Source organism: Pituophis catenifer, unplaced genomic scaffold (genome assembly GCF_029215685.1).
Source record: "Pituophis catenifer annectens isolate HBS135680 unplaced genomic scaffold, rPitCat1.0.hap2 SCAF_3, whole genome shotgun sequence".
NCBI lineage: Eukaryota > Metazoa > Chordata > Lepidosauria > Squamata > Colubridae > Pituophis > Pituophis catenifer.
Genome location: NW_027256883.1, coordinates 114,758,589 through 114,782,910, shown reverse-complemented (window position 1 = coordinate 114,782,910; position 24,322 = coordinate 114,758,589). Strand labels below are relative to the sequence as shown.

General features: G+C 38.8%; 1 protein-coding gene across 2 annotated transcripts; it reads left to right on the top strand.

Moving 5' to 3' along the window:
* The first annotated feature begins 1,446 nt into the window (after positions 1–1,446).
* Positions 1,447–18,371, top strand: RNASEL (ribonuclease L). Of its 2 annotated transcripts, none has more exons than XM_070940943.1 (7): positions 1,447–1,692; positions 2,908–4,360; positions 6,019–6,110; positions 6,701–6,906; positions 9,159–9,279; positions 13,185–13,339; positions 17,074–18,371. In XM_070940943.1, exons 2-7 carry the CDS (start codon positions 2,974–2,976, stop codon positions 17,204–17,206), a joined length of 2,094 nt encoding a protein of 697 aa, XP_070797044.1. In that variant the 5' UTR covers positions 1,447–1,692; positions 2,908–2,973; the 3' UTR covers positions 17,207–18,371. The 2 variants fall into 2 exon arrangements, with proteins under 2 accessions (XP_070797044.1, XP_070797043.1); XM_070940942.1 differs by having other exon boundaries at positions 1,447–1,867.
* The last annotated feature ends 5,951 nt before the right edge of the window (positions 18,372–24,322 follow it).

The window sequence follows — 24,322 nt, the reverse complement described above, 5'->3', positions numbered from 1 at the left end:
CAGCTTAACCTCTGGCACGCCTCCTTTTCTGCTGCATGCGCTTGTCTCTCCGACGCTGGCGTGGATCTAGCCAAGACTTATCTCCGTCACTGTCTGACTGTGAGGAGATATCTGGTGCCTGGCCAATCTCTTCTCCCTCGGGAGACACCTGGGGCATTGCCAGAGAGGAGGGTCCTGGAGAGGGAGGCCTGGCCAACTCCTCTCCTTCATGTTCGGAGCCTTCTCTCTCCGATAAGTTGGCCTCAGGGGTCGGAGTCACAACAGTACCTGCAATGAGGCAATACTAAGTATTCAGTGGAGGCCAAATCAGGTCATTCTGGGATATTTCAGTTGTCTATATATCTCCTGTATTTCATACGTTACCTGGGGGTTTCTTCAATCTGCTGCCCTCCAATATGTTTTTAGCATTGCTCTATACTGACTGAATCCAACATATCTGGAGGCACCATCTTGAGGAAGACCACTTTATTCAGATTTTGACTTTTATTACAGCCATCCACAATCCTGTCAAATTTCCCCAATGGTGAGGAAACCAACTCCTATAACTAGAAGTTATAGGAGTTCAAATCAAAGACATCTACTTATAGGGTACAAGGTAGAAAAACATGGAGCCCACTTCTGAACAGTAGAGTAACGGTCACTTTTCTTTGACTTCCCTGAGCAGTTGTTGCCTCACACTTGTGAAGTACTGTATGGCTTTTTGTCCAGTGAGGTCAGAACATAATGGCCATGGAAATTATATACCTTCCTGTCTCAACTTGATGCAAAACTTCCCAATCTTGTGTGACTATGAATTGGGGTGATATAACTTATTTAGAAATTCCCCCCAATACTGAATTTTGGGCAAAATGATGGGATCTCTGGGGTGGGAGGGAAATCTCATCGGAGAGACCCATCTTACTTATGCTTGGCTGATGGTTTTAGTTGGTTTGATGTATTTACATTAAGTTGTTGTTTTACAGGGTATTTCGTTTGGTTCCGCACATCTTGCGGCCACTAATATACACTGCTCAAAAAAAATAAATAAAGGGAACACAAGCAGAAAACATCCGAGATCTGAATGAATGAAATAGCCTTATTAAATACTTTGTTTTTTACATACAGTAGTTTTGTGTTCCCTTTAGTTGTCTGAGCAGTGTATAAACTACTGTATGTAAAGAACAAAGTATTTAATAAGGCTATTTCATTCATTCAGATCTCGGGTGTCTCCTGCTTGTGTTCCCTTTATTTTTTTTTGAGCAGTGTATATTTAAAGGGATCCGAATCTGAAATATTTTTTTCTCCTGTCCCTTTAACCTGCAAGTCCCACTGTTTCTAGTCTTGTTTCTATTTTCAAAGTTGCAGACCGACAGAGAGCTGGGCGACTCCCGAAGACTCCCGACGCTCCGCCCGTTCATTCGCGTCCTTTCACTTTCGAAGATTTCTTTCCTCTTTTCTCTTCCGACATCCGCCTCTCCTCTACCAGCCACCGCCTTTCCCCAGACCTTGGACCGCCACCGCCGCCTGCAGAAGTCAGAACTAAGGCAGTGGGAAAACGAGGAATCCGCTATCCGCTCGTCGGGAAAGGAAGCTCGAGCCTAGGAGAATTCCTCCTCTCCTTCGCGTTGAGCCAATAAGCCTCAAGCGGCTGCCCTGCGAAAGGAGAAGGCGAAATTGGGCGCTGGAGGAGGAAGAAAGAAGAAGCAGTTGACGGTGAACGCTGTTGGTCTCTTTACCGAACGGTGTCAGACTTAGAGGAACGAAGAGTCTCGCATAAACGGGGCCTGGATGGAAGAGGGGCGAATGGCGGGGTTTTGGATCGCCTTCCGTCCCTCTCCCCCGGCCCCCACCCCGCTCCGAGAGAGTGGATGTTTTTAAGAAGCGCTCGGTAGGCAAATTCGACAGGGGAAGTTAATGCCCCTCTTAGCATCGCTCATCACGGTATCCTTTTGTTTGTTAGGCAGGAAAACTTCTTCTGCACCCCAGGGGATTAGGAGCAGTTCGGTGTGTGTGTCAGAACTGGTAGAAAAAAAAAAAGTATATTCCGGTGTTATTTCCTGTGGCTGAATTTAAGTGAGCAAAAGTCGAATTGGTTAGTTTTACATATCAGGCAAACTGCTCGACTTGGATTAAATCAATCCGATAATTGTGTGCGGTGCAGATCTGTCAGGAGAATAACCTTATACCTATTTAATTCAGAAATAACCTGAGTTCTCCCCTTGAGGTAAATGGGTATTGAGAAGGACTCAAATAGCTGCACAGAAATGCCAAGGTAGACATCATTGGGCAGGATTTAGGAAACTGAAACCTGCAGGAAAATAATAAACTCTGCCACTGAGTTATAGTTCCTCTGAACATTGAATAATGCAGGGCCAGGAGGAATTAGGAAGTGTGCTGGAATATGACCGTGCAGGATTGGTTTACTAAAAATGTAGTATTTGGCTTCAGATGTGGAAATTGTTCCATGCATAGCAGAGCTGGGATATGAAATGAAATATATCAATAATCAGGTTAAGTTTAAGGAGTAGATTCTATAAAGTTGCAAAGATGGGTACAATGCAAATACAGTTTGGCAATCACAATTTAGATTGGCAACTCAGTCATTATGTGAAGCAGTCACTAAGTGAAATTATGATTGCTTATGATCCTACTTCAGTTTTCTTTTGTTCTACAGACTTGCAGAGGTTGTAAATGCAAGGATTAGTCATAAAATTACCCTTTCATCATCATAGTAACAGTGAAAGGTCGCTAAATGAAGACTTCCTGTAGCAACAGAGGTCTCAGGCTGGCAGGAAATCTAAAACTGTTGCTTCACAATCCACAATCAGTCAGATGTTTCTAAGAATTTCTCCTGTGGGTAGGAATAGTTCTTTCATTCATTCAAACGGCTGATGTCCCCATAACTGTGTTCATGTTTATGTTATACAGTAATAGAACCTGGAAGTCTAATATAATCCTCTTTCTTGAGAATTGAAAGAAGCCTGCAGAAAAACCATGGCAGCAGAATTAAATGTTGCTGTGAAAAAAGGTAAACTTGAGCTCGTTCAACAGCTGGTGGAAGATGGAGCAGATGTTAATGCAAAGGTGGAAAATGGCTGGACACCTCTCCATAGTGCTGTACAAAGAAATTCTGAAGAGATTGTTAACTTTCTGCTGGAAAATGGGGCTGATCCATTCGCAAAGAAGGATAATGGTGCTACACCTTTTATTTTAGCAGGCGTGACAGGTAATGTGAAGCTTTTGAAACTTTTTCTTGATAAAGGCTCATTTATTAATGAGTATGACATCAATGGCTTCACCGCATTCATGGAGGCTGCTTGTTATGGGCAAGAGGAGGCCCTGAAATTTTTATATAAGAATGGGGCAGATGTAAATCAGCGTCGTGAAGTTGATGAGACTAAAAAGGCTGTGAAAAAAGGAGGTGCGACAGCTCTGATGGATGCTGCAAGTCATGGCCGTTTTGCTCTGGTCAAATTCTTGGTTGAGGAAATGGATGCTGATGTAAATATCTGTGACAATCAAGATGGAAATGCATTGATTCATGCTCTCTCTGAGGACAAAGACTGGAATAAAGGCAGAGAAGACTCGGCCCTTTTCCTTCTGAAAAACAACATTGATGCCAATAAGAGGGATGCAAATGGGAAAACGGTGCTCATATTGGCTGTTGAAAGAGAAAGCCTGGATCTTGTGAAGGCCATATTAGAATTAGATGAAGTTGATCTTAACGATGCTGATGAAAATAACGAAACAGCATTGCATGTAGCAGTGAAGAAGAAAAACAATGCAATAGCAAGGCTACTATGTGAAAAAGGAGCAAGAGTAGATGATGAAGTCCTGGATATTGCCCATAGAAATTACCAAAGCAATTTGATAGAACTTCTTCAGACATACGAATCGCCGGGCAGTCCAAGGCAGCCAGAAATATGTAAGGAATTCTCTACCAATCGCTGGAGAATTAAACTCCAGAAACTCAATCAAATGCATCGTCCTATGATTGGCAAGCTCAAGATCTTTCAATATCAAGATTTATGGATCCAGAAGACCACCCAAGGAGGGGTCTACCTGGGATTCTATGCTGGACAAGAGGTGGCTGTGAAGGTATTCTGTAAGGATTCAGAAAATGCCAAGCGAGAAGAAGTGTGCTTCAAAAATTGCCGAACCAGCAAATACCTGGTGAAATTTTGTGGCTCGGAAACGAGGAAGGCCTGTCTCTATCTGTGCCTCTCCTTGTGTGAAAAGAATCTTCAAGAGTACTTCAAGGAAGAAAACAACACAACTATGGAAAGCAAAAAGATTCTTAAAATTATATTTCAGGCTATAAATGAACTTCATGCATTTGGATTTGGCCATCAGGAACTGCACCCAAGTAACATTTTGATAGGTTGGTGTTTTCTTTGGCAGTCTGCCCATTTATTCCAGTGTAATCCATTTAAACTTTAGAGGCTATATATGGAACAGCAGATTCACAATATTTTGTTGCCAAGAGTGTTTTGTTGTTTTCAGCCTTCCCTATATAATGTTAAAAAGCCCCAGTTCGGCACTTTAGCAAACCATTAACAATTTCATCATCATAAGTGTCAAAACTGCTTATCATTTAAAAAGGTCCCAGAGTCACCCCAAGGTAGTTTTGTTTGGTCATCTGTACCATAAAAGAAAATTTCAGTGCCCCATGAAAGCTGATGATTTCCTTCTCCTCCAAGAGTTCTGTGAAATGAAGGTTTAGAAAGGAAAGGACGAGATCTCATTTTTGTAGTTGAAGGTTGAAAGTTTGAGAAGAGGTGATGACTGCTCCCCATCATGCTGTCTTCCCATCAGGGACTTTCCCTCCATTCTAAAACCAATATTGGCAATGATTTGGTTTTAGGAAGAAACTGCCTGCAGTGACTACATGTTGAGGGGAAGTCAACAGTGATTTATTTTTCTGTGCAATCCTTCAATTCAGATTCAATTCCATTCAGACATCCTATGTAAAGCCTTTCATAACTATGTTAGCTGAGGAGGTTCACCCATTCTGAGCTCATTAGAATGGAAAAGAAGAGTAAACTCCTTTCCCTCATATTAGCTGATGCTGCCCAATAATCTGGGCAGCACACAACAATCAAGGAAATTGCAATAAATCCAATAAAACAGAGGTGTCAAACTTGCGGCTCGTGGGCCGGATGCGTCACGCGCTGGCCATGCCCACCCCTGGTTTAGTCAAGGGGGAAAAAGTCATGATACATCACATGACAACAACGTGACACTGCGAACTTGACACCCCTGTAATAAAAGTTAAAAATGAAAGAGGGTAAGTCTTCCAAAAGCCTAAACGGGGGTATTTTTTCATTGTAGTTAGTGAAAACAAAACAGCTTCATTAACTCTGTGTGAAATCAAATTGCTGGTGGGAATGTTCTTTTCATGCAAGAATATTTCTCCCATCCCTTCTGCAAAATCTGGACCATCCCATCCCATCCCATCCCATCCCATCCCATCCCATCCATCAAAATCTGGATCCTCAGAATAAGATTGAAGGGCCTGGAGAGAAAGACAAGTTAAAATTGTATTGTGTGAGGAGAACTGATTCCTGGATAAATGTATGGTTTGAAAATTGCTTGTTTACTAAAAACTGTTTATATTAAGTTGTCTAGGCTAATATCGTAAGGTGCCCAGAGTTATTGTGTGGCCAAGATGGGCAGCTAATAAATTTTAAAAATAAATAAGTAAAAATAAATTTACATTTAATCAAAAGCAAATATAAAAATGAACAAGCTTCTCTTGTGTCATAGGCAATGGACAAAGCCCAAGGATAATACATTCCTATAACACTGCAATAATGATTTAATAGTTTAAGTAAATCAACTCACTTGTGCATTAGGGTAAATTAAGTAAGACAATATTTCCAAAAACAGATCACTTGCCTTATGCAAAATAAATGTGTTTTGCTGATGGGTCTGTTCTCAAAAGATAGTGGTAAAATTGTTGCCATTACTTCAACTCAGTTTTCAAAGAATTTATACTTTCTATAAATATATCTATCAATTTATTTTTTACTTTGTTAGATTTCACTGGCAAGATTTTCCTAGCAGACTTTGATAAGAGCAGAGAAATAACTGATGATACAAAATATTCTGTAATCTCAGAAGATCTACAGGTAAATAATTATCTTTATCTGTCTCTAATCTTCTACATTCTGCAGAATGTTAAATGTAATTATAATCTCCAAAGAACAAGAAAAATAAATGCAATATTGGTTCTAGTCTACAGAATTTTTTTCCATAAAAACCTAATATATGTTATGGTATTTTTATTTCTGAAAAACTCACATACCCAGTTATACTTAATAATTTACATCTATTTCTAAAATACAAATTAGATATGGTGTTCTATTTTAAAAAAATAAATTGACTTTTTTTTTTTTACAGATCTACAGTTTTGCTAGTCATTGTTGTGCTGATGTGAATCTTACCAGAGTGACCATTTTGGGAAAGCTACCACGCTATTTCACTCCATTTAAGTTGTCCACTTAGTCTATGGAGCAAAGCAAATCATAATTTACAAGTTATAATTTTACCATTTGGTGATGGGTATGCTTAGTACTTCCTGCATTAGTTAAAGGGAACTAGCTACAATCTGGTCCCAGAATTTACTGTCCTATGAGAATCCAGCTGTAGCATATAGGTTAAAGGAGGAAATCCGCTCTAATTGTTCTGGGATGATATAGACATTTGTTTGTGCACACAGGGTCTCCAAAAACTTATCCTGTATGTTGTGATGAGAGGTCAGAAGGACTTTGAACATTTGCCTACAGAATGTCCAAAGGATGTAAAGGAGAATATAAAGGAAATTGAAGACCTGCGACAAAAACTGGAACTCTCTGACCAAACTACCCTAGCCGATAGTCTACTGGAAATGCTGATCTACCATCCATATTTCTTGTCCAAAGAGAGGTAAGTTAATACAAGAAATTTTGTAACTGGCTAATTTGACTTGATTGTCTGATTATTAGCATAATAGCCATGGTAGAAGGAGTTTTACAAGAAGAGCTAGAATGAAATTATGCAATCTGTTCATTGCTGATCTTTTAAATTAAAAAAAAAAATTGTCCTCAGCATTGAATTCCAGGAATTGATTATATGGCTTATAATTTATTTTATCATCTCAATGGGCGGATATTGTTGAGAACGGTGCAATTAATAGGGAGAAAAAGTTGCTATCAGAATTGCCCCATTGTATTTTCCTTGCAAGGATGAGACGGCACACAAGGATATTAATAGTCATTCAGTAAAATATTTCATTTAAGCTATGATGATGAGCATGCCACAGACATCAAAGCAAAATTGGCATTAAAAGTCATTAAATGCAGCCAGTTCTCAAAATACTAACACAGGATACTGATTGTGATATGTCTCTGAAAGATAATTCTGAATTTAAGGCAGTAACCCCATTTCTATCACCAAAGAAGAAACAAACAGAAATGAATGATAAACATTATAAAACCAATAAAATGCCAGTTTCCCTATCTTGTCAATATAGAGTTGCAAACTCTAAACTGAAACTAATGCTAGAATTCCACCCCACCTCATAATAAAGAGTCACCGGAAGTTGGGCAGCATATAAATTTAATAGTAAGCATAAGTACAGTAGAATGACTGTGCTAAAAGAAAGCAAAGGTGTACCAATACTAATAGGTGCTTTGGGTGCAAATCCCAAATCATGTCCTTGCAACTCCAATAACCTCCTATTTCTCAAAGTCTCCCACTCTTTCATCCATACCAGACATCCAATTTTGGTTACCACAATATAACAATATGTTGAGACTCTAGAAAAAGTGCAGAGAAGAGCAGCAAAGATGATTGGCGAACCGGAGGCTAACACATATGAAGAACGGTTGCAGGAATTGGATATATCTAGTAACTAGTTTAATGACAAGAAGGAGTGATGGGGTGACATGATAGCAGTGTTCCAATATTTCAGGAGCTGCCATAAAGAAGGGGGGGGGGTGTCAACATATTTTCCAAAGCACCTGAAGGCAGGACAAGAAGCAATGGATGGAAACTAATCAAGGAGAGAATAAATCCAGAACTAAGGAGAAATTTCCTGACAGAACAATTCATCTGTGGAATGACTTATCTTCAGAAGTTTTGGGTGCTCCATCACTGGAGGTTTTAAGAAGACATTGGACTTTTACTTGTCTGAAATAGTATAGGGTCTCCTGCTTGAACAGTGGGTTGGGCTAGAAGACCTCCAAGGTACCTTCCAACTCAATTATTCTGATATTCTGAAATGTTAGCCTCCCTTCCCACAAAATCCCATCACAAAACAGACCATGGGATTTATGAAGTCAGTGTTTGCTTCCATCTATCTTTCAGAGTCTAAGGGCTTTTCCCACTGCTGTGTCATAGTGCTCTCTACTCATCTTCAGGTCAAGCAGAAAACCACACTGGTATAAAATTAGCTGTGTTGTGGCCTTTGTTCCTAAGAAATGGCCTTATGCAACTTGTGGCTGACACTGGTTACATTAGGTTTTTTGGGGGTGGATGGGAATAGTAGTAGAACTAAGGATGACTTACGGCTGTCTCCGTCACTGGGGACAAGGTGAAGATAATATTACAGGGAGCTGGCACACATCCCAAAGGAAAATTGGGATGTCATGACCAGTGACAACCAAAAGCAACACTGAAGAATCTATCAATCTACTGGAAAAAACATGCTCAAATGCCAACGTGTAACTCCTTTGGGTTTCATTAAGAACAAAGTAAATGGGCAGCTAGCATGCTGCCAAAGGGAAGATTGTCTTCTAGCATTATCTTTACTTTCAAATACATTTTTGGGCAAAGGGTAGTCACATAAAAATTAAAATAGAGTATGGGCATAGTGATCAGTTTGGAAATGTGTGCTTTCCCAGAAAGCCAACATAAATCTATTGAGGGAGGTAAAGAGCACCATGCCAATTTAGAGGGATAGAAGGGTTTCTAACAAATGAGTCTTCGGTGGTAGCCATGTCCAACCAAGATAGTTATTTTTGTAACAATGCAGGTGTTCTTGGCAGCTCTTTTTTTGAGAGGACCCACAATATGCCGTCCAAACTACCTGCAGTCACTTCCTAACTTTGAAGTTAATATGCAAAGTATATCATCCACACCACTTTTCATCCAGTAGTAATATATGCCATTTCTTAAAATTGTCTTTTGTTCTACAGAAAGTACAGGGTGTTAAGAGAAATCGGGAATGAGATACGTACGGCTTATAACACAAATAAAGATGACATTCCGAATGCTTTGAGATTTACGGATGATCCTTTCATGAACTGGAAAGAAAAGGTAATCTCTTGAACAACAACAAAAAAGTTAGGAACCATTTTGCATCTTCCACTTTAATGCTTCTATTATATCCAGTTTTTGCCTTTTTTTGGAGCTGGCTGTGCTAGCTAATTGGTTTGATGTCAGCTTCTGCTAGTGACAAACAGCTAAAGTCTCACATGAGCAGTTTATCATAGGCATGTTTAGTCAACATCAGGGGTGAAATGCTCCCGGATCGGACCGGATCGCCCGATCCGGTAGCGATGGCAGCAGGTGGTTCGGAGAACCGGTAGCAAAAATCCCTGCCCCCCCCCCCCAATGCCCAGCTGAGCTGCACAATCATCAGAGGCTTTTAAAAAAATTTTAAAAGCATTTTTTCTACAACCTCTTCGGCCAAAAAAATGCTTTTAAAAGTAAAAAAAAAAGCCTCTGCTGATCGTGCAGCTCAGCTGGGATCGTCAGAGGCTTTTAAAAGCATTTTTTCTACAACCTCTTCGGCTGAAAAGGTTGTAGAAAAAATGGTTTTAAAAGTAAAAAAAAAAAAAGTTGGCCACTCCCACCCACTCACATTACCCCCACCACCACCAAGCCACGCCCACAGAACCAGTAGTAACAAATTTTACATTTCATCACTGGTCAACATCCATTATTGAGAGACAATGTATGCAATGGTTAAAAATTGACTCCACTTGTATATTTATCTTTAAAATCCTCTGAATCGGTATGTTAATTTGAATCCAAAATTTTCTAGCTTTTTTACATATCCACCAAGCATGATAGGATAACCCTTCTTGTTGTTCACATTTCCAACATAAATTTGAAGTGCCTTTTTACATTCTAGAATCTAGATCAATTTCTCTGTTGGTATAACACAGCATAAATTTTAAACTTTTCAACCACATGTTTCCCAGTGTTCCATCTGTATATTATATTCAAAATTTTAGCCCAATGTCAAACATTCTTTTACTTGTTCTTCTGTTTCAAATTTCAGTAAAACTGTATACAGTTTAGCAATTACACAATTTTTTATTTATACACAATTCTATTTCAGGTGCAGGTTTTTTGTATACTTTAAATCTTTCTAATAACTGTAGATAAGAAATTCATTGGCAAATATATCTCTGCGAGAAGTTGTACTCCCCTTGACAAAATTCTAGTATCTCACAATAAATTAGCCATTTTGTTTTCCTATTATTTTTCACCTATAAAATGCTATTTGTGCTGAGACTCACAGAGGGCACAAGCTGGGTTTTATCTATTCCATATCCTTAATAGGGCAGTCTAACAAAACAATTTTTAAAATCCACCTTAATCTTGACTTTGTCATTCCACAAATGTTCATGGCACCTAAATCTGTGGCATGTCAAGTACTTTAGACACCAAGAGCCTTCTATTTCTCAGCGGCACTGACTCTCATCCACACTAAATAGCAAGCTGCAAAATACAATTTTGAATCAGGTAGACCCACTCCTCCTCTTTCTTTTGCATCTTATAGTATTTTATATTTAATTCATAATTTAATTCATAATTTTAAATAAATATTTTATCACTGTTTAAATTGTGCATCAGTCATCAAAACAGATACTGTCTAAGGCAAAAACATAATTCTACGCAAAACATTTATTTTTATCATAGAAATTCTCCCCAGCAATAAAAATGGCAGTTTCTCCCATCTTAACATGTCTTTTTTAACTTCATTCCATGCCTTAACATGGTTATTTTGAAATAACATACACTTTGTATTTATCATAGTGATACCCAGATATTTTACTTTCGTCTCAATCTTAAAGCCTATTTTATTTATCAGTTTTATTTGATCTTTTATTTTCATGTTAATTGTTAAAATCTTTGTATTCTATTTGTTGAACTCAAAACCTGCTAGTGCATTAAATCAACAGTCCCCAACTTTTGTGGTTTGACGGCCCAGCTGTGGGAGAGGGGAACTGGGCCACCCAAGTGGCAGGCCAGTGTGCATGTGTGGGTGCGCCAGCTTACTGCTCACCTGAGTGGAGCAGTGTGCATGCGTGCTGGCCCACTGCTCGCGTGGTCCAGTTCTGAATAGGCTACAACCCGGTAGTGCCCTGCTGCTTGGGGTTTGGGGACCCCTAAACTAAATTTTTTAGTTTTCCCATTAATGCCTCAGAGATCTTCTAAAACTGACAGCAAATCATCTGCAAAAGACCTACATTTATGAATTTCTTTTTAAATCTTTACTCTCACAATCCCCTCATCCTGTCTTATATTTGTATTCAGTATTTCAAGAACCAAAACAAACAAGAAAGGAGACAGTGGACTTCCTTGTCTTGTTCCTTTTTGTATTTCACAAGACTTGCTAGAACTTCATTAACAATTATTTGTGGCTTCTGTGAAGTATAAATCAATCTCATCTATTTTATGAAGTCTCCCCAAAGTTCATTTCTTCCAAAACATTGAACAAAGAAGCCCTGTTCAAATTGTCAAAAACTTTCTCTACTTTAAAGAAAATCAATATAGCTTGTTTTTCATTATGTTGCTCCAAATATTTCAAAATGTTCAACATATTTCTAATATTATCCTTTAACTGTCCTTTAGGCTAAAAATTCTTATTGATCCTCATGAATAAATTCTTGCACAATTATTTTTAATCTATCAACTAAAATTGTAAACAACTTGCAATCATTATTCAATAAAGATATTGGCCAATAATTTCTTGTTAAAGTCAAACAAAATTCCTTCTCTCTCAGTTACAATAGTGCCAAATTATCTATTCTTTCTAGCTTTCTTCCTATAATATCTGTTTTACTATCCAGAATTTCTACTTTGTCTTCTATGTTTTATATCTACAGACACTTGTGTTACACAGATTTCCATCTTCTGAACTTCTTTCATTCCTTTCACCTTTACAAGTCTTTGATCCATTATTCTTTTAAAAGCTGTCAATCTAATATCAAATGATTCAGCTAACTTATTGTTCAATTCCTCAAAGATTTTCTGAAGTAAATCTGATATAATTCCTCTCTGCAAGTTGTTCTAGTGATCTCCCCACCCCTTTTTGCTGGTTTTTTTTACTGCTTTCTAGTGGAAGCCATTGTAACACTGTAATCTAAATATGAAAGTGCCTTAATTGCAAGTAAAAGAGTAAAATACCTTTTTTCACTATTGGTACCCTTAAAATTTACAAATCTCTATCTCAAATAACACTTCATAGTTACAATCAGCTTTACAGTCAGTCTCATATTACCTTTATTTTTTTGTAAAATTCATCATTTATCTGTATACTTTAATAGTTAAAAAAAAACCATATTCCCATCCATCTCATTTGTCTATTTTAATTCCAAGTTTTTGAAAAACACTTTCATACACACACACACACACACACACACACACACACACACTTCTACACAACCATCCCCTTCATCTGTTTTAAATTTTTTATATTCCGTCCTTACTGAGTTTTTTGCCAAACAGTTTGAAATCTTTAAACCCTACTTTTTTCCTTTTTAATCCATAAAAAGCAAGTGGACTCATCAAGTGGAATTATTTTATCATGCTGCTGAGAAAATCTTTCTTTAGCTGTAAATTAATTTTACCAGAAATTGTTTATGAAAATGAGGCTTGTGCAAGTTTGTGTGCTTATAAACTTCATTATGTGATAGGTGAGCTGGGTTGAAATCACTTGACTGCCAGCTGCATTACTCATGAGTCGACTGCAAAAAAACCCTACATTTCTGCAGTCACCTCACAAGTTCTCACAATCTCTTCTTTATCCAGAAAGACTGTGCCTGCTAGGATTCACTGTCTGGCTTTCGATTTCTGATGCAATGTCCTTCAGAGATGTCTAGTCTGCCATAAATCCTCACCCAGAAACCAACATTGTTATATCCACTGAATTGCAAAGAATGAGTTTTATGGACCAATAACTGACCAGAATATTGCATCTTTTTCAGATTGATGAAGAAGTATGGGACTCTATGGTTAATCTGGGCAAAGAGAAAGGCAACAAGAAAAACAAGAAAGGCACAAGAACGTATGAGACAGATGTAACAGGTTTATTAAAGTTTATTCGGAATATGGGCGAGCACTACCTTGAAAAGGACGATGAGTAAGTAAATATTTCTCTAAATTATGTATCTCTGAAGCGATCTACTGTACTTTGGATTTGCTGGCTGGCAACCTTTGCTTCTCCTTTTTCTATTGTAGTAACTAGAATACAAACCTAGAAGAAAGACAAGTCACAAACTTATCTTCATTGATCATGTCCAACTGCAGAGAAATCTGCATGCAAAAGAGGGAAAAAATTCAGAAAATTCTTCCTATATTCTGGACTCGGAATTGCTCTTGGAGCCAATAGCAACTATAACGAAAATCAGAGAGGAGACAGTAGTGACAGATTTCAGAGTGCTATTAGAAGTCATTTTCCCCAGAGTTTTAGATTCCAATCCTGCCTATGCTGTTCATGTCTCTCTGATGCTAACAAATATTCATAATATAAACTCTAATGTAGTTTAGAAGACAGGCAACTGAGCCTAAGATAAAATCCCAAGTGGGATATTTGTTAATTGGTTTGGAATAGAAAGGGGTGTTTTTAGGGGTGAGGGGAGGAGAGAAAGGAAAGGAAAAATTCTAATTATTGACATTGCATCTCCTGTAACCTCTTTCACTTCTTAATAAAAAGAAAGATTTATGGGGGCAACTCCAAAGAAATATCTGATGCTAACTATATAACTGGCATGATATAATAGACTGTTCCAAAATATGGTACAGGTAGTTCTTGATTTATGACCACAATTGAGCCCAAAATTTATGTTGCTAAGCGAGACAGTTGTTAGATGAGTTTTGCCCCATTTTATGGCCTTTTTTTGCTACAGTTGTTAAATGAATCACTGCAGTTGTTAAGTTAGGAACACGGTTGTTAAGCGAACCAGGCTTCCTCAGTGACTTTGCTTGTCAGAAGGTTGCAAAAGGTGATCAAATGATCCGGGTACACTGCAAATGTCATACATATAGAACAGTTGCTTAGCATATGAATTTTGATCACGTGACCATGGGACTGCTGCAGTGGTTATAAGTATGAGAAATGGTCATAAGTCAGTTTTTCAATGCCATTGTAACTTTGAACAGTCACTAAACAAATGGTTGTAAGTCTAGAACTACCTGTATTTCTAAAAACAAGGTTGCCCATTATGTGCAGAACAATTAAATGTGCTGTGTGAACAAAAGATCATTCTGATTTTGAAAATCCCATGTGTATGTTTGTACAAGCTTAAGAACTAGTCTGTTAACTCTGGGTGAGAGGAAATTGAGACTTTAAGGCTTTATCCTCCTTGCCCTGGTGCCTGCTTACCCTTTTGGTGCCATCAATCTGTCTGTCGAGGCTTAATTTAGAATTTGCAAGACAGATGTCAAAGAACAAGAAAGTAAGGGTGATGCCAGAGTGCCAATAGATCTTGAAAAGCTTTATTAAGAAATTGCTCCTTTGCATACAGCATCAGAAGAATTTGACCCCAAACAGCTGGATGAGCTCAAATGGCGGGGAAGGTTTCCAGTACAAGGAAACTGGGGGAAAGGGGTAATTCTTAGAACCCCTTTCTGCCAGTTCCCAACACTTTGGAATCATTATCTTTGTTCTGAGATGATTATCAAGGGAAAATTAATGTTTGTATTTATACCCAATCGAGAGGAAGAAATTACAAATGAATTAAGAAAGCACACAATGGGGAATAGACATTGAAAAGAATGGGTGTAGGTTGTTTGCTTAGGGTTGTTTGCTTAGGGTTTTCCCTGCACTTGGGAGGCAAAAGGAAGCCTTTAGGATGAAACAGGTCAAAGTCTTGCCAATTTCAAATAGGAAGCCTGCAGAGGATGCTAGTGAAGGTCACAGAACTGAGTTTATTAATCTGTCAGGTTGGCACCTTTTAAGAAAGTGCTGAGCTGGGAAGAAAAGAGTTTTGGAAGAGATAGATAGAGATATTTAAGCAATCTCTCCCCTCTGCAAGGGGGGAAATTCTAAAAGTTGGGAAGAAAAAAAAATACAAAAAAAAAAAAAGGGTCAGGCAGTCAAGCACAGGACACTTTTGTGTGGGATATGTCTTCCCGGCAGAGACTCCATCTCTTGGCCAGCATGCTGCAGGGACAGGCTGAAGTTTGAAACTGGTCCAGCAAGAAAGTTCTTTTCTATTGGAAAATTCAATGCAATCTGCTGGAATTCAACGGTGTCAAACTTGCAGCATCACGTTGTCGTCACGTGACATATCATGACTTTCCCCCCCTTTGCTAAATGGGGGTGGGCGTGGCCAGCATGTGACCCATCCAGCCCACGAGCTGTGAGTTTCACACCCCTGAATTCTAGCAGCTAGATGGACCTTCTCATTTATTTGGGGGGGGGGAGCGTGAGAGAGACCAGTGATCTGCCAGGCTCCAATTGGATCATTAGATGGCTGCCCTTCCCATCCATCCTCAGACTGTATTTTTCCATGGCTCCTCTTCCTCCTCCCACATATGAACATCTTGTGTTCCTGCTCCTATTGGTAACCATTGCTGCCTGTACCAGTGGTGGGTTGCTCCCAGTTCGCACCGGTTCACAAGAACCGGTAGTAATTTTTTTTAGTAGTTCGGAGAACCAGTAATAACATTGGCTGGCCACGCCCCTGAACCGGTCCCCGGCTCGGTTGCCGCTCGCTTACCCCGGCCATCTCATCAGAGGCCTTTTTTTTTTTTTTACTTTGTAAAAGCATTTTTTCTACCACCTCTTCAGCTGAAAAAATGCTTTTAAAGGTAAAAAAAAAAGCCTCTGATGGTCGTGCGGCTCAGCTGGGATCGTCAGAGGATTTTAAAAGCATTTTTTTCTGCAACCTCTTAAGGTTGTAGAAAAAATGCTTTTAAAAGTTAAAAAAAAAAGTTGGCCATGCCCACCCAGTCACATTACCTCCGCACCAAGCCATGCCCACAAAAGAAGCCACGCCCACAGAACTGGTAGTAAAAATTTTTAGAACCCATCCCTGGCCTGTACCTACTGAGTGATGTCTGCGTGCCTAAGTTTTTCTCTTCTCCAACAACCATGGATTTTTGCTGTAGAATATAAGAGGGAAGAACCCGTAACTTAATATAAGAGAAAAGAACTATTTTTTTTCTCCATAGGAAATCTCCACGCATGCTGGAGAGGAGAAAAAGCAAAGCAGACAGGGATCTTTTCCCTTCTCTGCAGCTGATCCTATCTCCAGTTTTCCCCCATAGCAACATAGCAAAGTTTTCTGGCCTGTTTGTCAGGCTGGGAAGAAGAATAGTGGGGAGGGGGCTTTTTGAAGGAGTGTGTCTTCTCCCTTCTCGAGGAAGGCGAAGAAAACATGTCTGTGAGGTTGTGGGGAGAAAGCCCAAGCAAATGTAGATTGAAGACTGGAAGACAAACAGATTGGAAAAGCAGCAACTTGAGAAAAAGGTGCACATTAGAAAAACATGTCCCAGGATTCAAGAATCAAAGGAGTTGTATGTTATTGGCTACAGTAAACTTGAGAGCAGAGTATTTAAATCAAATTAGAATAGTAAAGTAGCTGTTTGAATTGATTTCTGGGTGAATTGTCAATACGGCCTCTTATGATTGAAAATAAGTTTATCAAGCCAACTCCTAGGAATTGATTTTAATAACTATGCTGTCTTTCACAGCATGCATTGTTCACATGGTTCACAGATGCAAAAAACATGTGTTTTCCTGGCTGACAGTTGCGTTACAACTTAACAAGTTGGCATTCATGTTTTAGCTATGCTTCACCATCTTTAAGCCAGGACAAACTATTGCTTGCATATTGTTTATATTAAAAACTGTATTTTCCTTCATTTCAGGGTGAGAAAAAAGATTGGGGAACCTGCAGACTATTTTCTGGACCGCTTTCCAGATTTAACCATTTATATCTATCAGCAATTGTATAACACGGACTACAGCAAACATTTTCCGAATGCAAATAATTCTTCATAATCATAACATGGGTCAACCACCACTGATTGTTTAATGACATAATTGAATGTGATCTACATATTTTCTAACTAAAACCAATCAATAGTTTTTATTAGCAGTTAATACTGTATGTGATCCTGGAAAATCTTCTTTAGACTGTCTTTTGCTCACGGACAATATACTCAAACTACAACTGCTAGTTAAGATACCCACAGAGAAACCAAATAATGCAGAATATACAGCTGTCAAATTTACAATCTAGTCTGACAACACTAAGTTCCCACAGCATTGGACAAAGCATGATGGAGTTGCATATTTGCTTCCTCTCCAACCTAATACGTTGTATTTGTTAATGGAACTGCAGATATAGGAGTTTATATCTCAAAGTCAGTTTCTGTCCAAAAGAAGCCCCTTACCCTTTTTAGTGAGTTGAGAATCTCTGCTTTCAAGCACGTTTATTATAACCCCACAAGGCAGAATACAAGGTTCTGCCCACTTGGCAAGGTTGAAGAAGCAACTTACATAATAATGCCAGACATTTGGTCAGTTAATGATATCCTAGAAATTTGAATTTCACCACTGGATGGAGGGCATGTGAAATGTTTCAGAAGGAACCCTCCCTAGTATTCTGGTGTGTACAAAGAAAGGAGGGAGAAATTGCAGAATAACTACTGTAACTATTGCAAAGTTTAGATAACTTTGCAATAAAGATAGAGCTAATACTCCTAGTTGTGCTCCTTGGCCAGACTACCATGAACAACTAACTGTCTATGCAAGAAGGTCCATATTCAACACCTACAGCAGAGGTTCCCAAATGTTCTTGGTCTTCAATGCCTTCATCTCAATAATTTTTTCATAGTGATCCTAGGTTTGTAGTTTGTGTGGTGTCTGACAGTTCACTGGTATTGTGTGATGTTCCTGTGAGTTCATTGCAGCACCCTGCAATGGTTCTGCAAGTGCTGAGTTTGGGATGTGTGAAACTACATTATAAATGGCCACGTGGATAATTATTACTCTCTGCACCTAGCACATTAAATTTCACTTTGATTGTATTGCTTTACATATAATGTCTACATCTCTATGGATATGCATTTATTCCTAATTGGTGATGTCATGCCATATAAGTGGTATGCTAAACTGAAATCCATGAAAGTCTATGCTGCAATAAACTTGTTGGTATGTAAAATGTCTCAAAACTATATTTTTGTTTCATCACTTACTTGAACAGTTGAAAACATCCATCCAATGTTTATCAAGAGAAATGATTGCATGTTGAAAAGAAGAAAATTCCTTTTAATATATTTCTGCAACTCATCCAAAATTGCTGTAAATATCATCTGCAGGAAGCGCTGCACTGCAGAAAGTCAACAGTCTAGGATGATTCTCTAAAGTTTTCTAATACAGCCTAAAAACTCAACAAAATCAAAATAGGGCAGCTTAACATCTTGTCTTTTTCACACAAATTGAAAGATTTACACCTCAATAACGTATAAGGTCAAAAACTGAAATGTGTGTGTGTATCTGAATTTTCTCCCTAGAAGATAATCTCATTGTTTTCTTGAAAGTTGATTTCCTCTTATGAATCCATTTTAAGTTACAAATCTCTCCACTGTATAATGTGAATTAATGACTTCGAACATTTTCATCACAGCTGGGACAGGGTTAGGCAAAACCCAAATAGCATTTGACCACTTTTAAGTCCTAGCAATAACATCCCCTTGCTGTTGATTCCAAGTTGCTGAAGCCATATTTAAAAAATATTTTAATATATTAAAATCTTAATTTGATCAATGCCATTAATTTTTCAAGAGTGGCAATAGAAGGAAAGAAGGACTACCAGTGCATAGTTTGCATTTAGCATTTCGGCTAGGATGTGTATAAAGAAAACGCCACATACACAAATGATGGTTTGAATCGTTTACTGGCACGAACTAACATCCATAAAGCAATACAGGAAGATTTTGTTGGAGCTAATGCTTTGTGCTCCCCACCACCTTATAAAGCTTTATCACCCAGGTGGCCCTTAACCCGACTCCTCCTTACTCATTAATCATTGTTCCATTAGATACTGCAATTAGGCATTACTCCCACATGCTCCCAGCCCGCTGGCCACTCCTCCAGATTGGCCAGCATACCAGCCATTTCCAAGCCTCTCCAGATTAGTCATCATTACAGCCGTTTCCAAACTTCTCCATAACTCTCAGCCTCTCAGCTGCCCTCAACAGCTGCTCAGTCAGCAGCTCCCAGCTGCACTAACTGCCAAGTCCATTCAGAAATGCTTGCTGCCAGTCCGAGTGCCTTAAACGTCTGGAGGAGGCTGCCATGGCAACGAACACATCATGTCGAGATCCCATCGACACTACAAGATTAGTGGCGACCATGGATCCTGACGTTCTATATGATGTGATACCTGAATCAGCGGCAAGGGGGGTGGTTTGGGAGATGGAATATGCTGTCCACACTGGTGATGGGGGTGTTAGCATAAGGATAGGCGGACGGTCACGCTGCGGCTGCGGCCTTATGCCGCCCTTTCTTGGATGTTATTAATTAACTTTGGAAAGTTACTGAACATCCGACAAAGAGAGCTGGAAATGATGGCTGAGGTGGCCATTCCATTTACTTCCATACAATGTTTCCCTGAAAATAAGACCTTGTCTTATATTTTTTGAACCCTGAAATAAGTGCTTGCCCTTATTGCCATGCGCTCAAAAGCCCAAATGGGCTTATTATCAGGGGATGTCTTATCTTGGGGGAAACAGGGTAACATACCAGACTCTCAAGCCTTTTCCCTGGTCTTTAAGCTGATTAAGCTCATGTCAATCTTCCAAACTAATCTGATAGAGAAAAGTGATCTTTATCAGTGTGGTAGCAATGAAAAAGTGTTGTGCAGGAGACTAGGGCAAAATCTGTAGCAGTGGAGCCCCACACATTTCTGTACAAGTTCCTCTTTGTGATCCCCATTGATGAATCTGATTAGAATACACAGTTTAAATTTGTAAGTCATTTGTCAGATATAAAGAGCAGGGTGGGGGTGTCTGATGCACAATTTATCCACTATTATTATACACTTCTTTCTGGCATTGTCTCTTAAAGGTTGGGGTTGCTGTCATTAATAATAATAATATTTTATTGTCATTGTACGTGTATACACAGTATACCCATACAACGAAATTCACTTATCACCCAAAGACCAGGTCCAACACACATAACAATCCCCAAACACACTCCCACCCACCACAATTCTCCACCCCTAAACCACCCAAACATCCACACAACAGACCAAGTAATACTGTCTAACAGCTCACTGATGGTGGCCCTTTAGTTCATCGTTGAGTGCAATTATAGCTCTGGGACAAAAACTATTCAGAAAACGTGTGGTCTGAGTTTTGATTGTTCTGTATCTTCTGCCAGAAGGCAACAGTCCAAAAAGATTATAAGCAGGATGGGAAGAATCTCTGAGAATGTTATGCAACTTTCTCAAACAGTGAGATTAGAAGATGTCGTCCAGAGCTGGTAGCTGGAGTCCGATGATATTCTGGGCAGTATTAATGATTCTCTGTAGAGCTTTTTTGTCCGCTACAGAGCTGCTCCCATACCATGCAAGAATGCCATATGTCAGGACACTCTCAATGGTGCTGCGATAGTAGGACAGAAGTAGATGCTGAGATAGATTTATCTTCCTGAGCTGTCATTTCATAGGAAACAAAACCATCAAGCTCTCTTGGAAGATGTCAAATTTCCAATTGGACAGGAGAGACCTTTCCCCCCCTTTTTTGGTCACCATCTAGATATATTCCAGGAACTCAATGAAATATCCTGCTAATCTCACAGTACTCTATTAGTTAATGAAATTCTCTGCATTTCACTAATGAAGTAGGCTGGTGCAGAATTAGTAGAATCGGCTGTACCAGTGGTGGCTTGGTCAGTCTCGAACCACATTGTGGAGAGGTCTTTTCAGAACTGGACTGAAACATCAGAAAAGTCATCAGTAAAAATGCAGGGGTTTCAACACCACCATTTCAGATGTAGAGTTCAATTGCAAGTGGAAAGTTTCAAGGTTTGAGTTCCTGCCTCTGTCACCTTGATGAATACTTTTATTTATTTTTATCTATATTTCATATTTCTTAACTGCCCTCTCCAGCTCTCCAGGGTTGTTTTGATACATTTCTTTATCTATTATTTAAATTATCTCAAAGTTGCTTTAATAAATAGAGTTTCCCCTCAGTTCTTTTATTCAGTTGGTTCAGGAAAGGTGAGGCTGAGGTGAATGTTATCTATATTAGGCAATTTTCTCTCAGTCAGATCATCAGGAGCTACAGGAGCCTTTGTAGATGAGAATTGGCTTTGTGATTAGGCCTCTATAGCCACAGCTTAAGAGCTGGAATGAACCTAGTTTTCTTTTTCTTTTTTCTTTTTTTTACAAGGCCAGAAATGAACGAACAGATAATAGATAATGTTTTAAGCTTTCAATCTTCTGCAAATTTCAATTTGCTCTTCATTTGGAAACAAATCAAATGAGCAGAAGAATCCTTGCTTCTGATTGCTGTGGTTTAAAGTGAGCAAAAGCATTAAGAGAGTGACTTTAGCAATTTGAAAGTCATATTGTAGACAAAGTTTGTAGAGTCATATGTTTTTCTATGTCATCTGCAACTTCAATTGTATCAGTGCTGAGTAATGTTCACATGTGACTAACAATGAAAATATTTTTTTTCTTCATTACAGTACACGGTGAAGGACATAATATGACCGCTTTCTGTCATGAAAGCTGCCCAACCCACCTCACAGGATTGTGGTGGTTGTTGTGGGGAAAATAAAAGAAGGAAGGAGTATTATGTATATTTGCTGCCTTGAGTTACTTATAAAATAAGAAAGATGCGATAAAGATCTAATAAATAAATCTCATTCTATTTCCAAATTTAACAATTTATTGAAGTTTATATATCAACATGATCAACATTTTCATGTTCAGAATCCTTTTTAGTCAGTTCAATGAATATAAGTGACAGTCAATTCCTGCAGGTAAAACTTCTACTTTTGATTCATTGTAGCAATGTGCCAAAATGCTATTTGATTTTATTTAAATATAAAACACACCAGATGTAAAAGATAAATACAAAAAAAGAATTATTTAATATCTATGTTAAGAGAAAGTGTGGATTGCAAGCCCTCCTTGCTTGATGTGAAGATCTTTGACCTACGAATGGACGCCAAGCAATGTTTTGTAAATGCAGCTGCAGAAAAAGAAAACAAGCACATTTCATTATGCTCTGTAGTTGCTTCACATAAAATCCCTTTACAAATGAAAAATATTCCTTGCTGTTTCAAATTTCTTGATATAAATGTGTAACAATGCAATACATACCTCCAGGACATATATCCATGATATCAAAAGAAACATACAGTAGCTTCTTTCTAATATAGCTGAGTTCACTTTCCTTCTAGAATACAGAAAAACAGCCAGGTGGGGTTCCAGAGTTTGGGCTCAGGAAACGTGGAGAGATAGTGTTTTTCCATTTTGGTAACCTGAAGATGTGCAGATCAGTGGTGGGTTGCTCCCAGTTCACCCCGGTTCAGGCGAACTGGTAGTGGCGGCGGTGGGAGGCTCTGCCCACCCACCCAGACATCATCAAAAATGCTCTGCGCATGCACAGAGGCTTCTGTGCATGTGCAGAAGTGTCGTGCACTACCGATAGTGAACTGGTAGTGCCGGGATTTGAATCCCACTACTGGTGCAGATGCTGGCTGGGGAATTCTAGGAGTTGAAGTCCACATATTTTCAAGTTGCCAATGTTGAAAAATAGTGGATTACCAGCTACTGGAAGTATGGCTTGTGACACAGCATACAATTCAAAACAGTCCCAGGTTTTTAAGTCACTGTAAAAGCTCTTAAGGGTAAAGCTCTGCATTTTGGGGGGGGAGAGGGTACTTGGGAGTAATGATTGCAAAAGAGAGTACCAATGACTTTGGAGGATCCTGTGATCCTGTGTTGTAATTCTGCTTTTTAGTGGGTAGCTATAATAATATCATGAATGTATGCTGGCCCTCTTTTGGTATGCAAATGGTACCAATGTATGTATCTGTGGCTTCTCAAAATGATCCAATGGATTAATTCACCCAGAAATAGATATGTATCCAATTGTAGAAAATGTATGTTACTCAGGATTGAATGGTTGGGTTCTTGGTGTTCTCTGAGCTTGGTTGATTTCTTGCAGAGATTTCTTTACTAGGCGAACAAACATCATTGATGCATGGAAGAGTCTGCAGAAAAACACCAAGCTCAGATAGCACTAAGAACTCAATATTTATGCATATATTATTGTGTGAAGGAGATGCTCCATGGAAAGAAATCATGGAGTCCCATAATTCTGGGACAGAGGTAAAGGTGAGGTTTCTAAGTCTCTTATGATTTAGATGATTTTTTTCAATAAAACCAGGACATTATTCCTCCCTCCTTCCCCTTTCCTGGAGTCATGGGTTAATAAATCATCATCAACAAAACAAATGACAAAATGTGTATGGCTGCATCAACCTTGTGTGGGACTTGTGTGATTGGGACAGACATCAGGATGCAAACAGATAAGGGCAGCTTGCGTAATATAGCAGCAATACATGCATGCCATTATTTTGGTGTCACAGTGGTTTGCTGTGGATGCTGTCCCCTAATGTTCCCACCAATATCTGTTGACAGATGGAAATTTGGATTCTTTAAGGGAGTATTGTCCCACTGCTGAAGATGCTGCCAAATCGTTAGATTCAGAGTAGATTTTTTTTTAATCTGGAAAAAACAGACTGATACAGTAGCTGTTGATTCTGTGACATCTGATGGGTTGATTGAAGAAAGAAAGACAGATTTGTGTATTAAGCTTCCTGATACAGAAAGATCTGACAGGGGAGGTTTAATAAGAGACCAGTATTTCATGATTAAGATAACTGCTTATTCCGGAAAGCTACCGGTATTACCTCTTACAAGTCCCTGTTTCATCTTCTGAACTGAAACTATGATTTTTTCCAAATAAAACCTGAAATGATAACTTGTCATTATAATAAAACAGAAATCTGCCCACGCAATCTTAAAATATACCAAGGGGGTGGACAAACCTACTTTAATTATAAAGTGGCTCTCTAAATTTTGCAGTG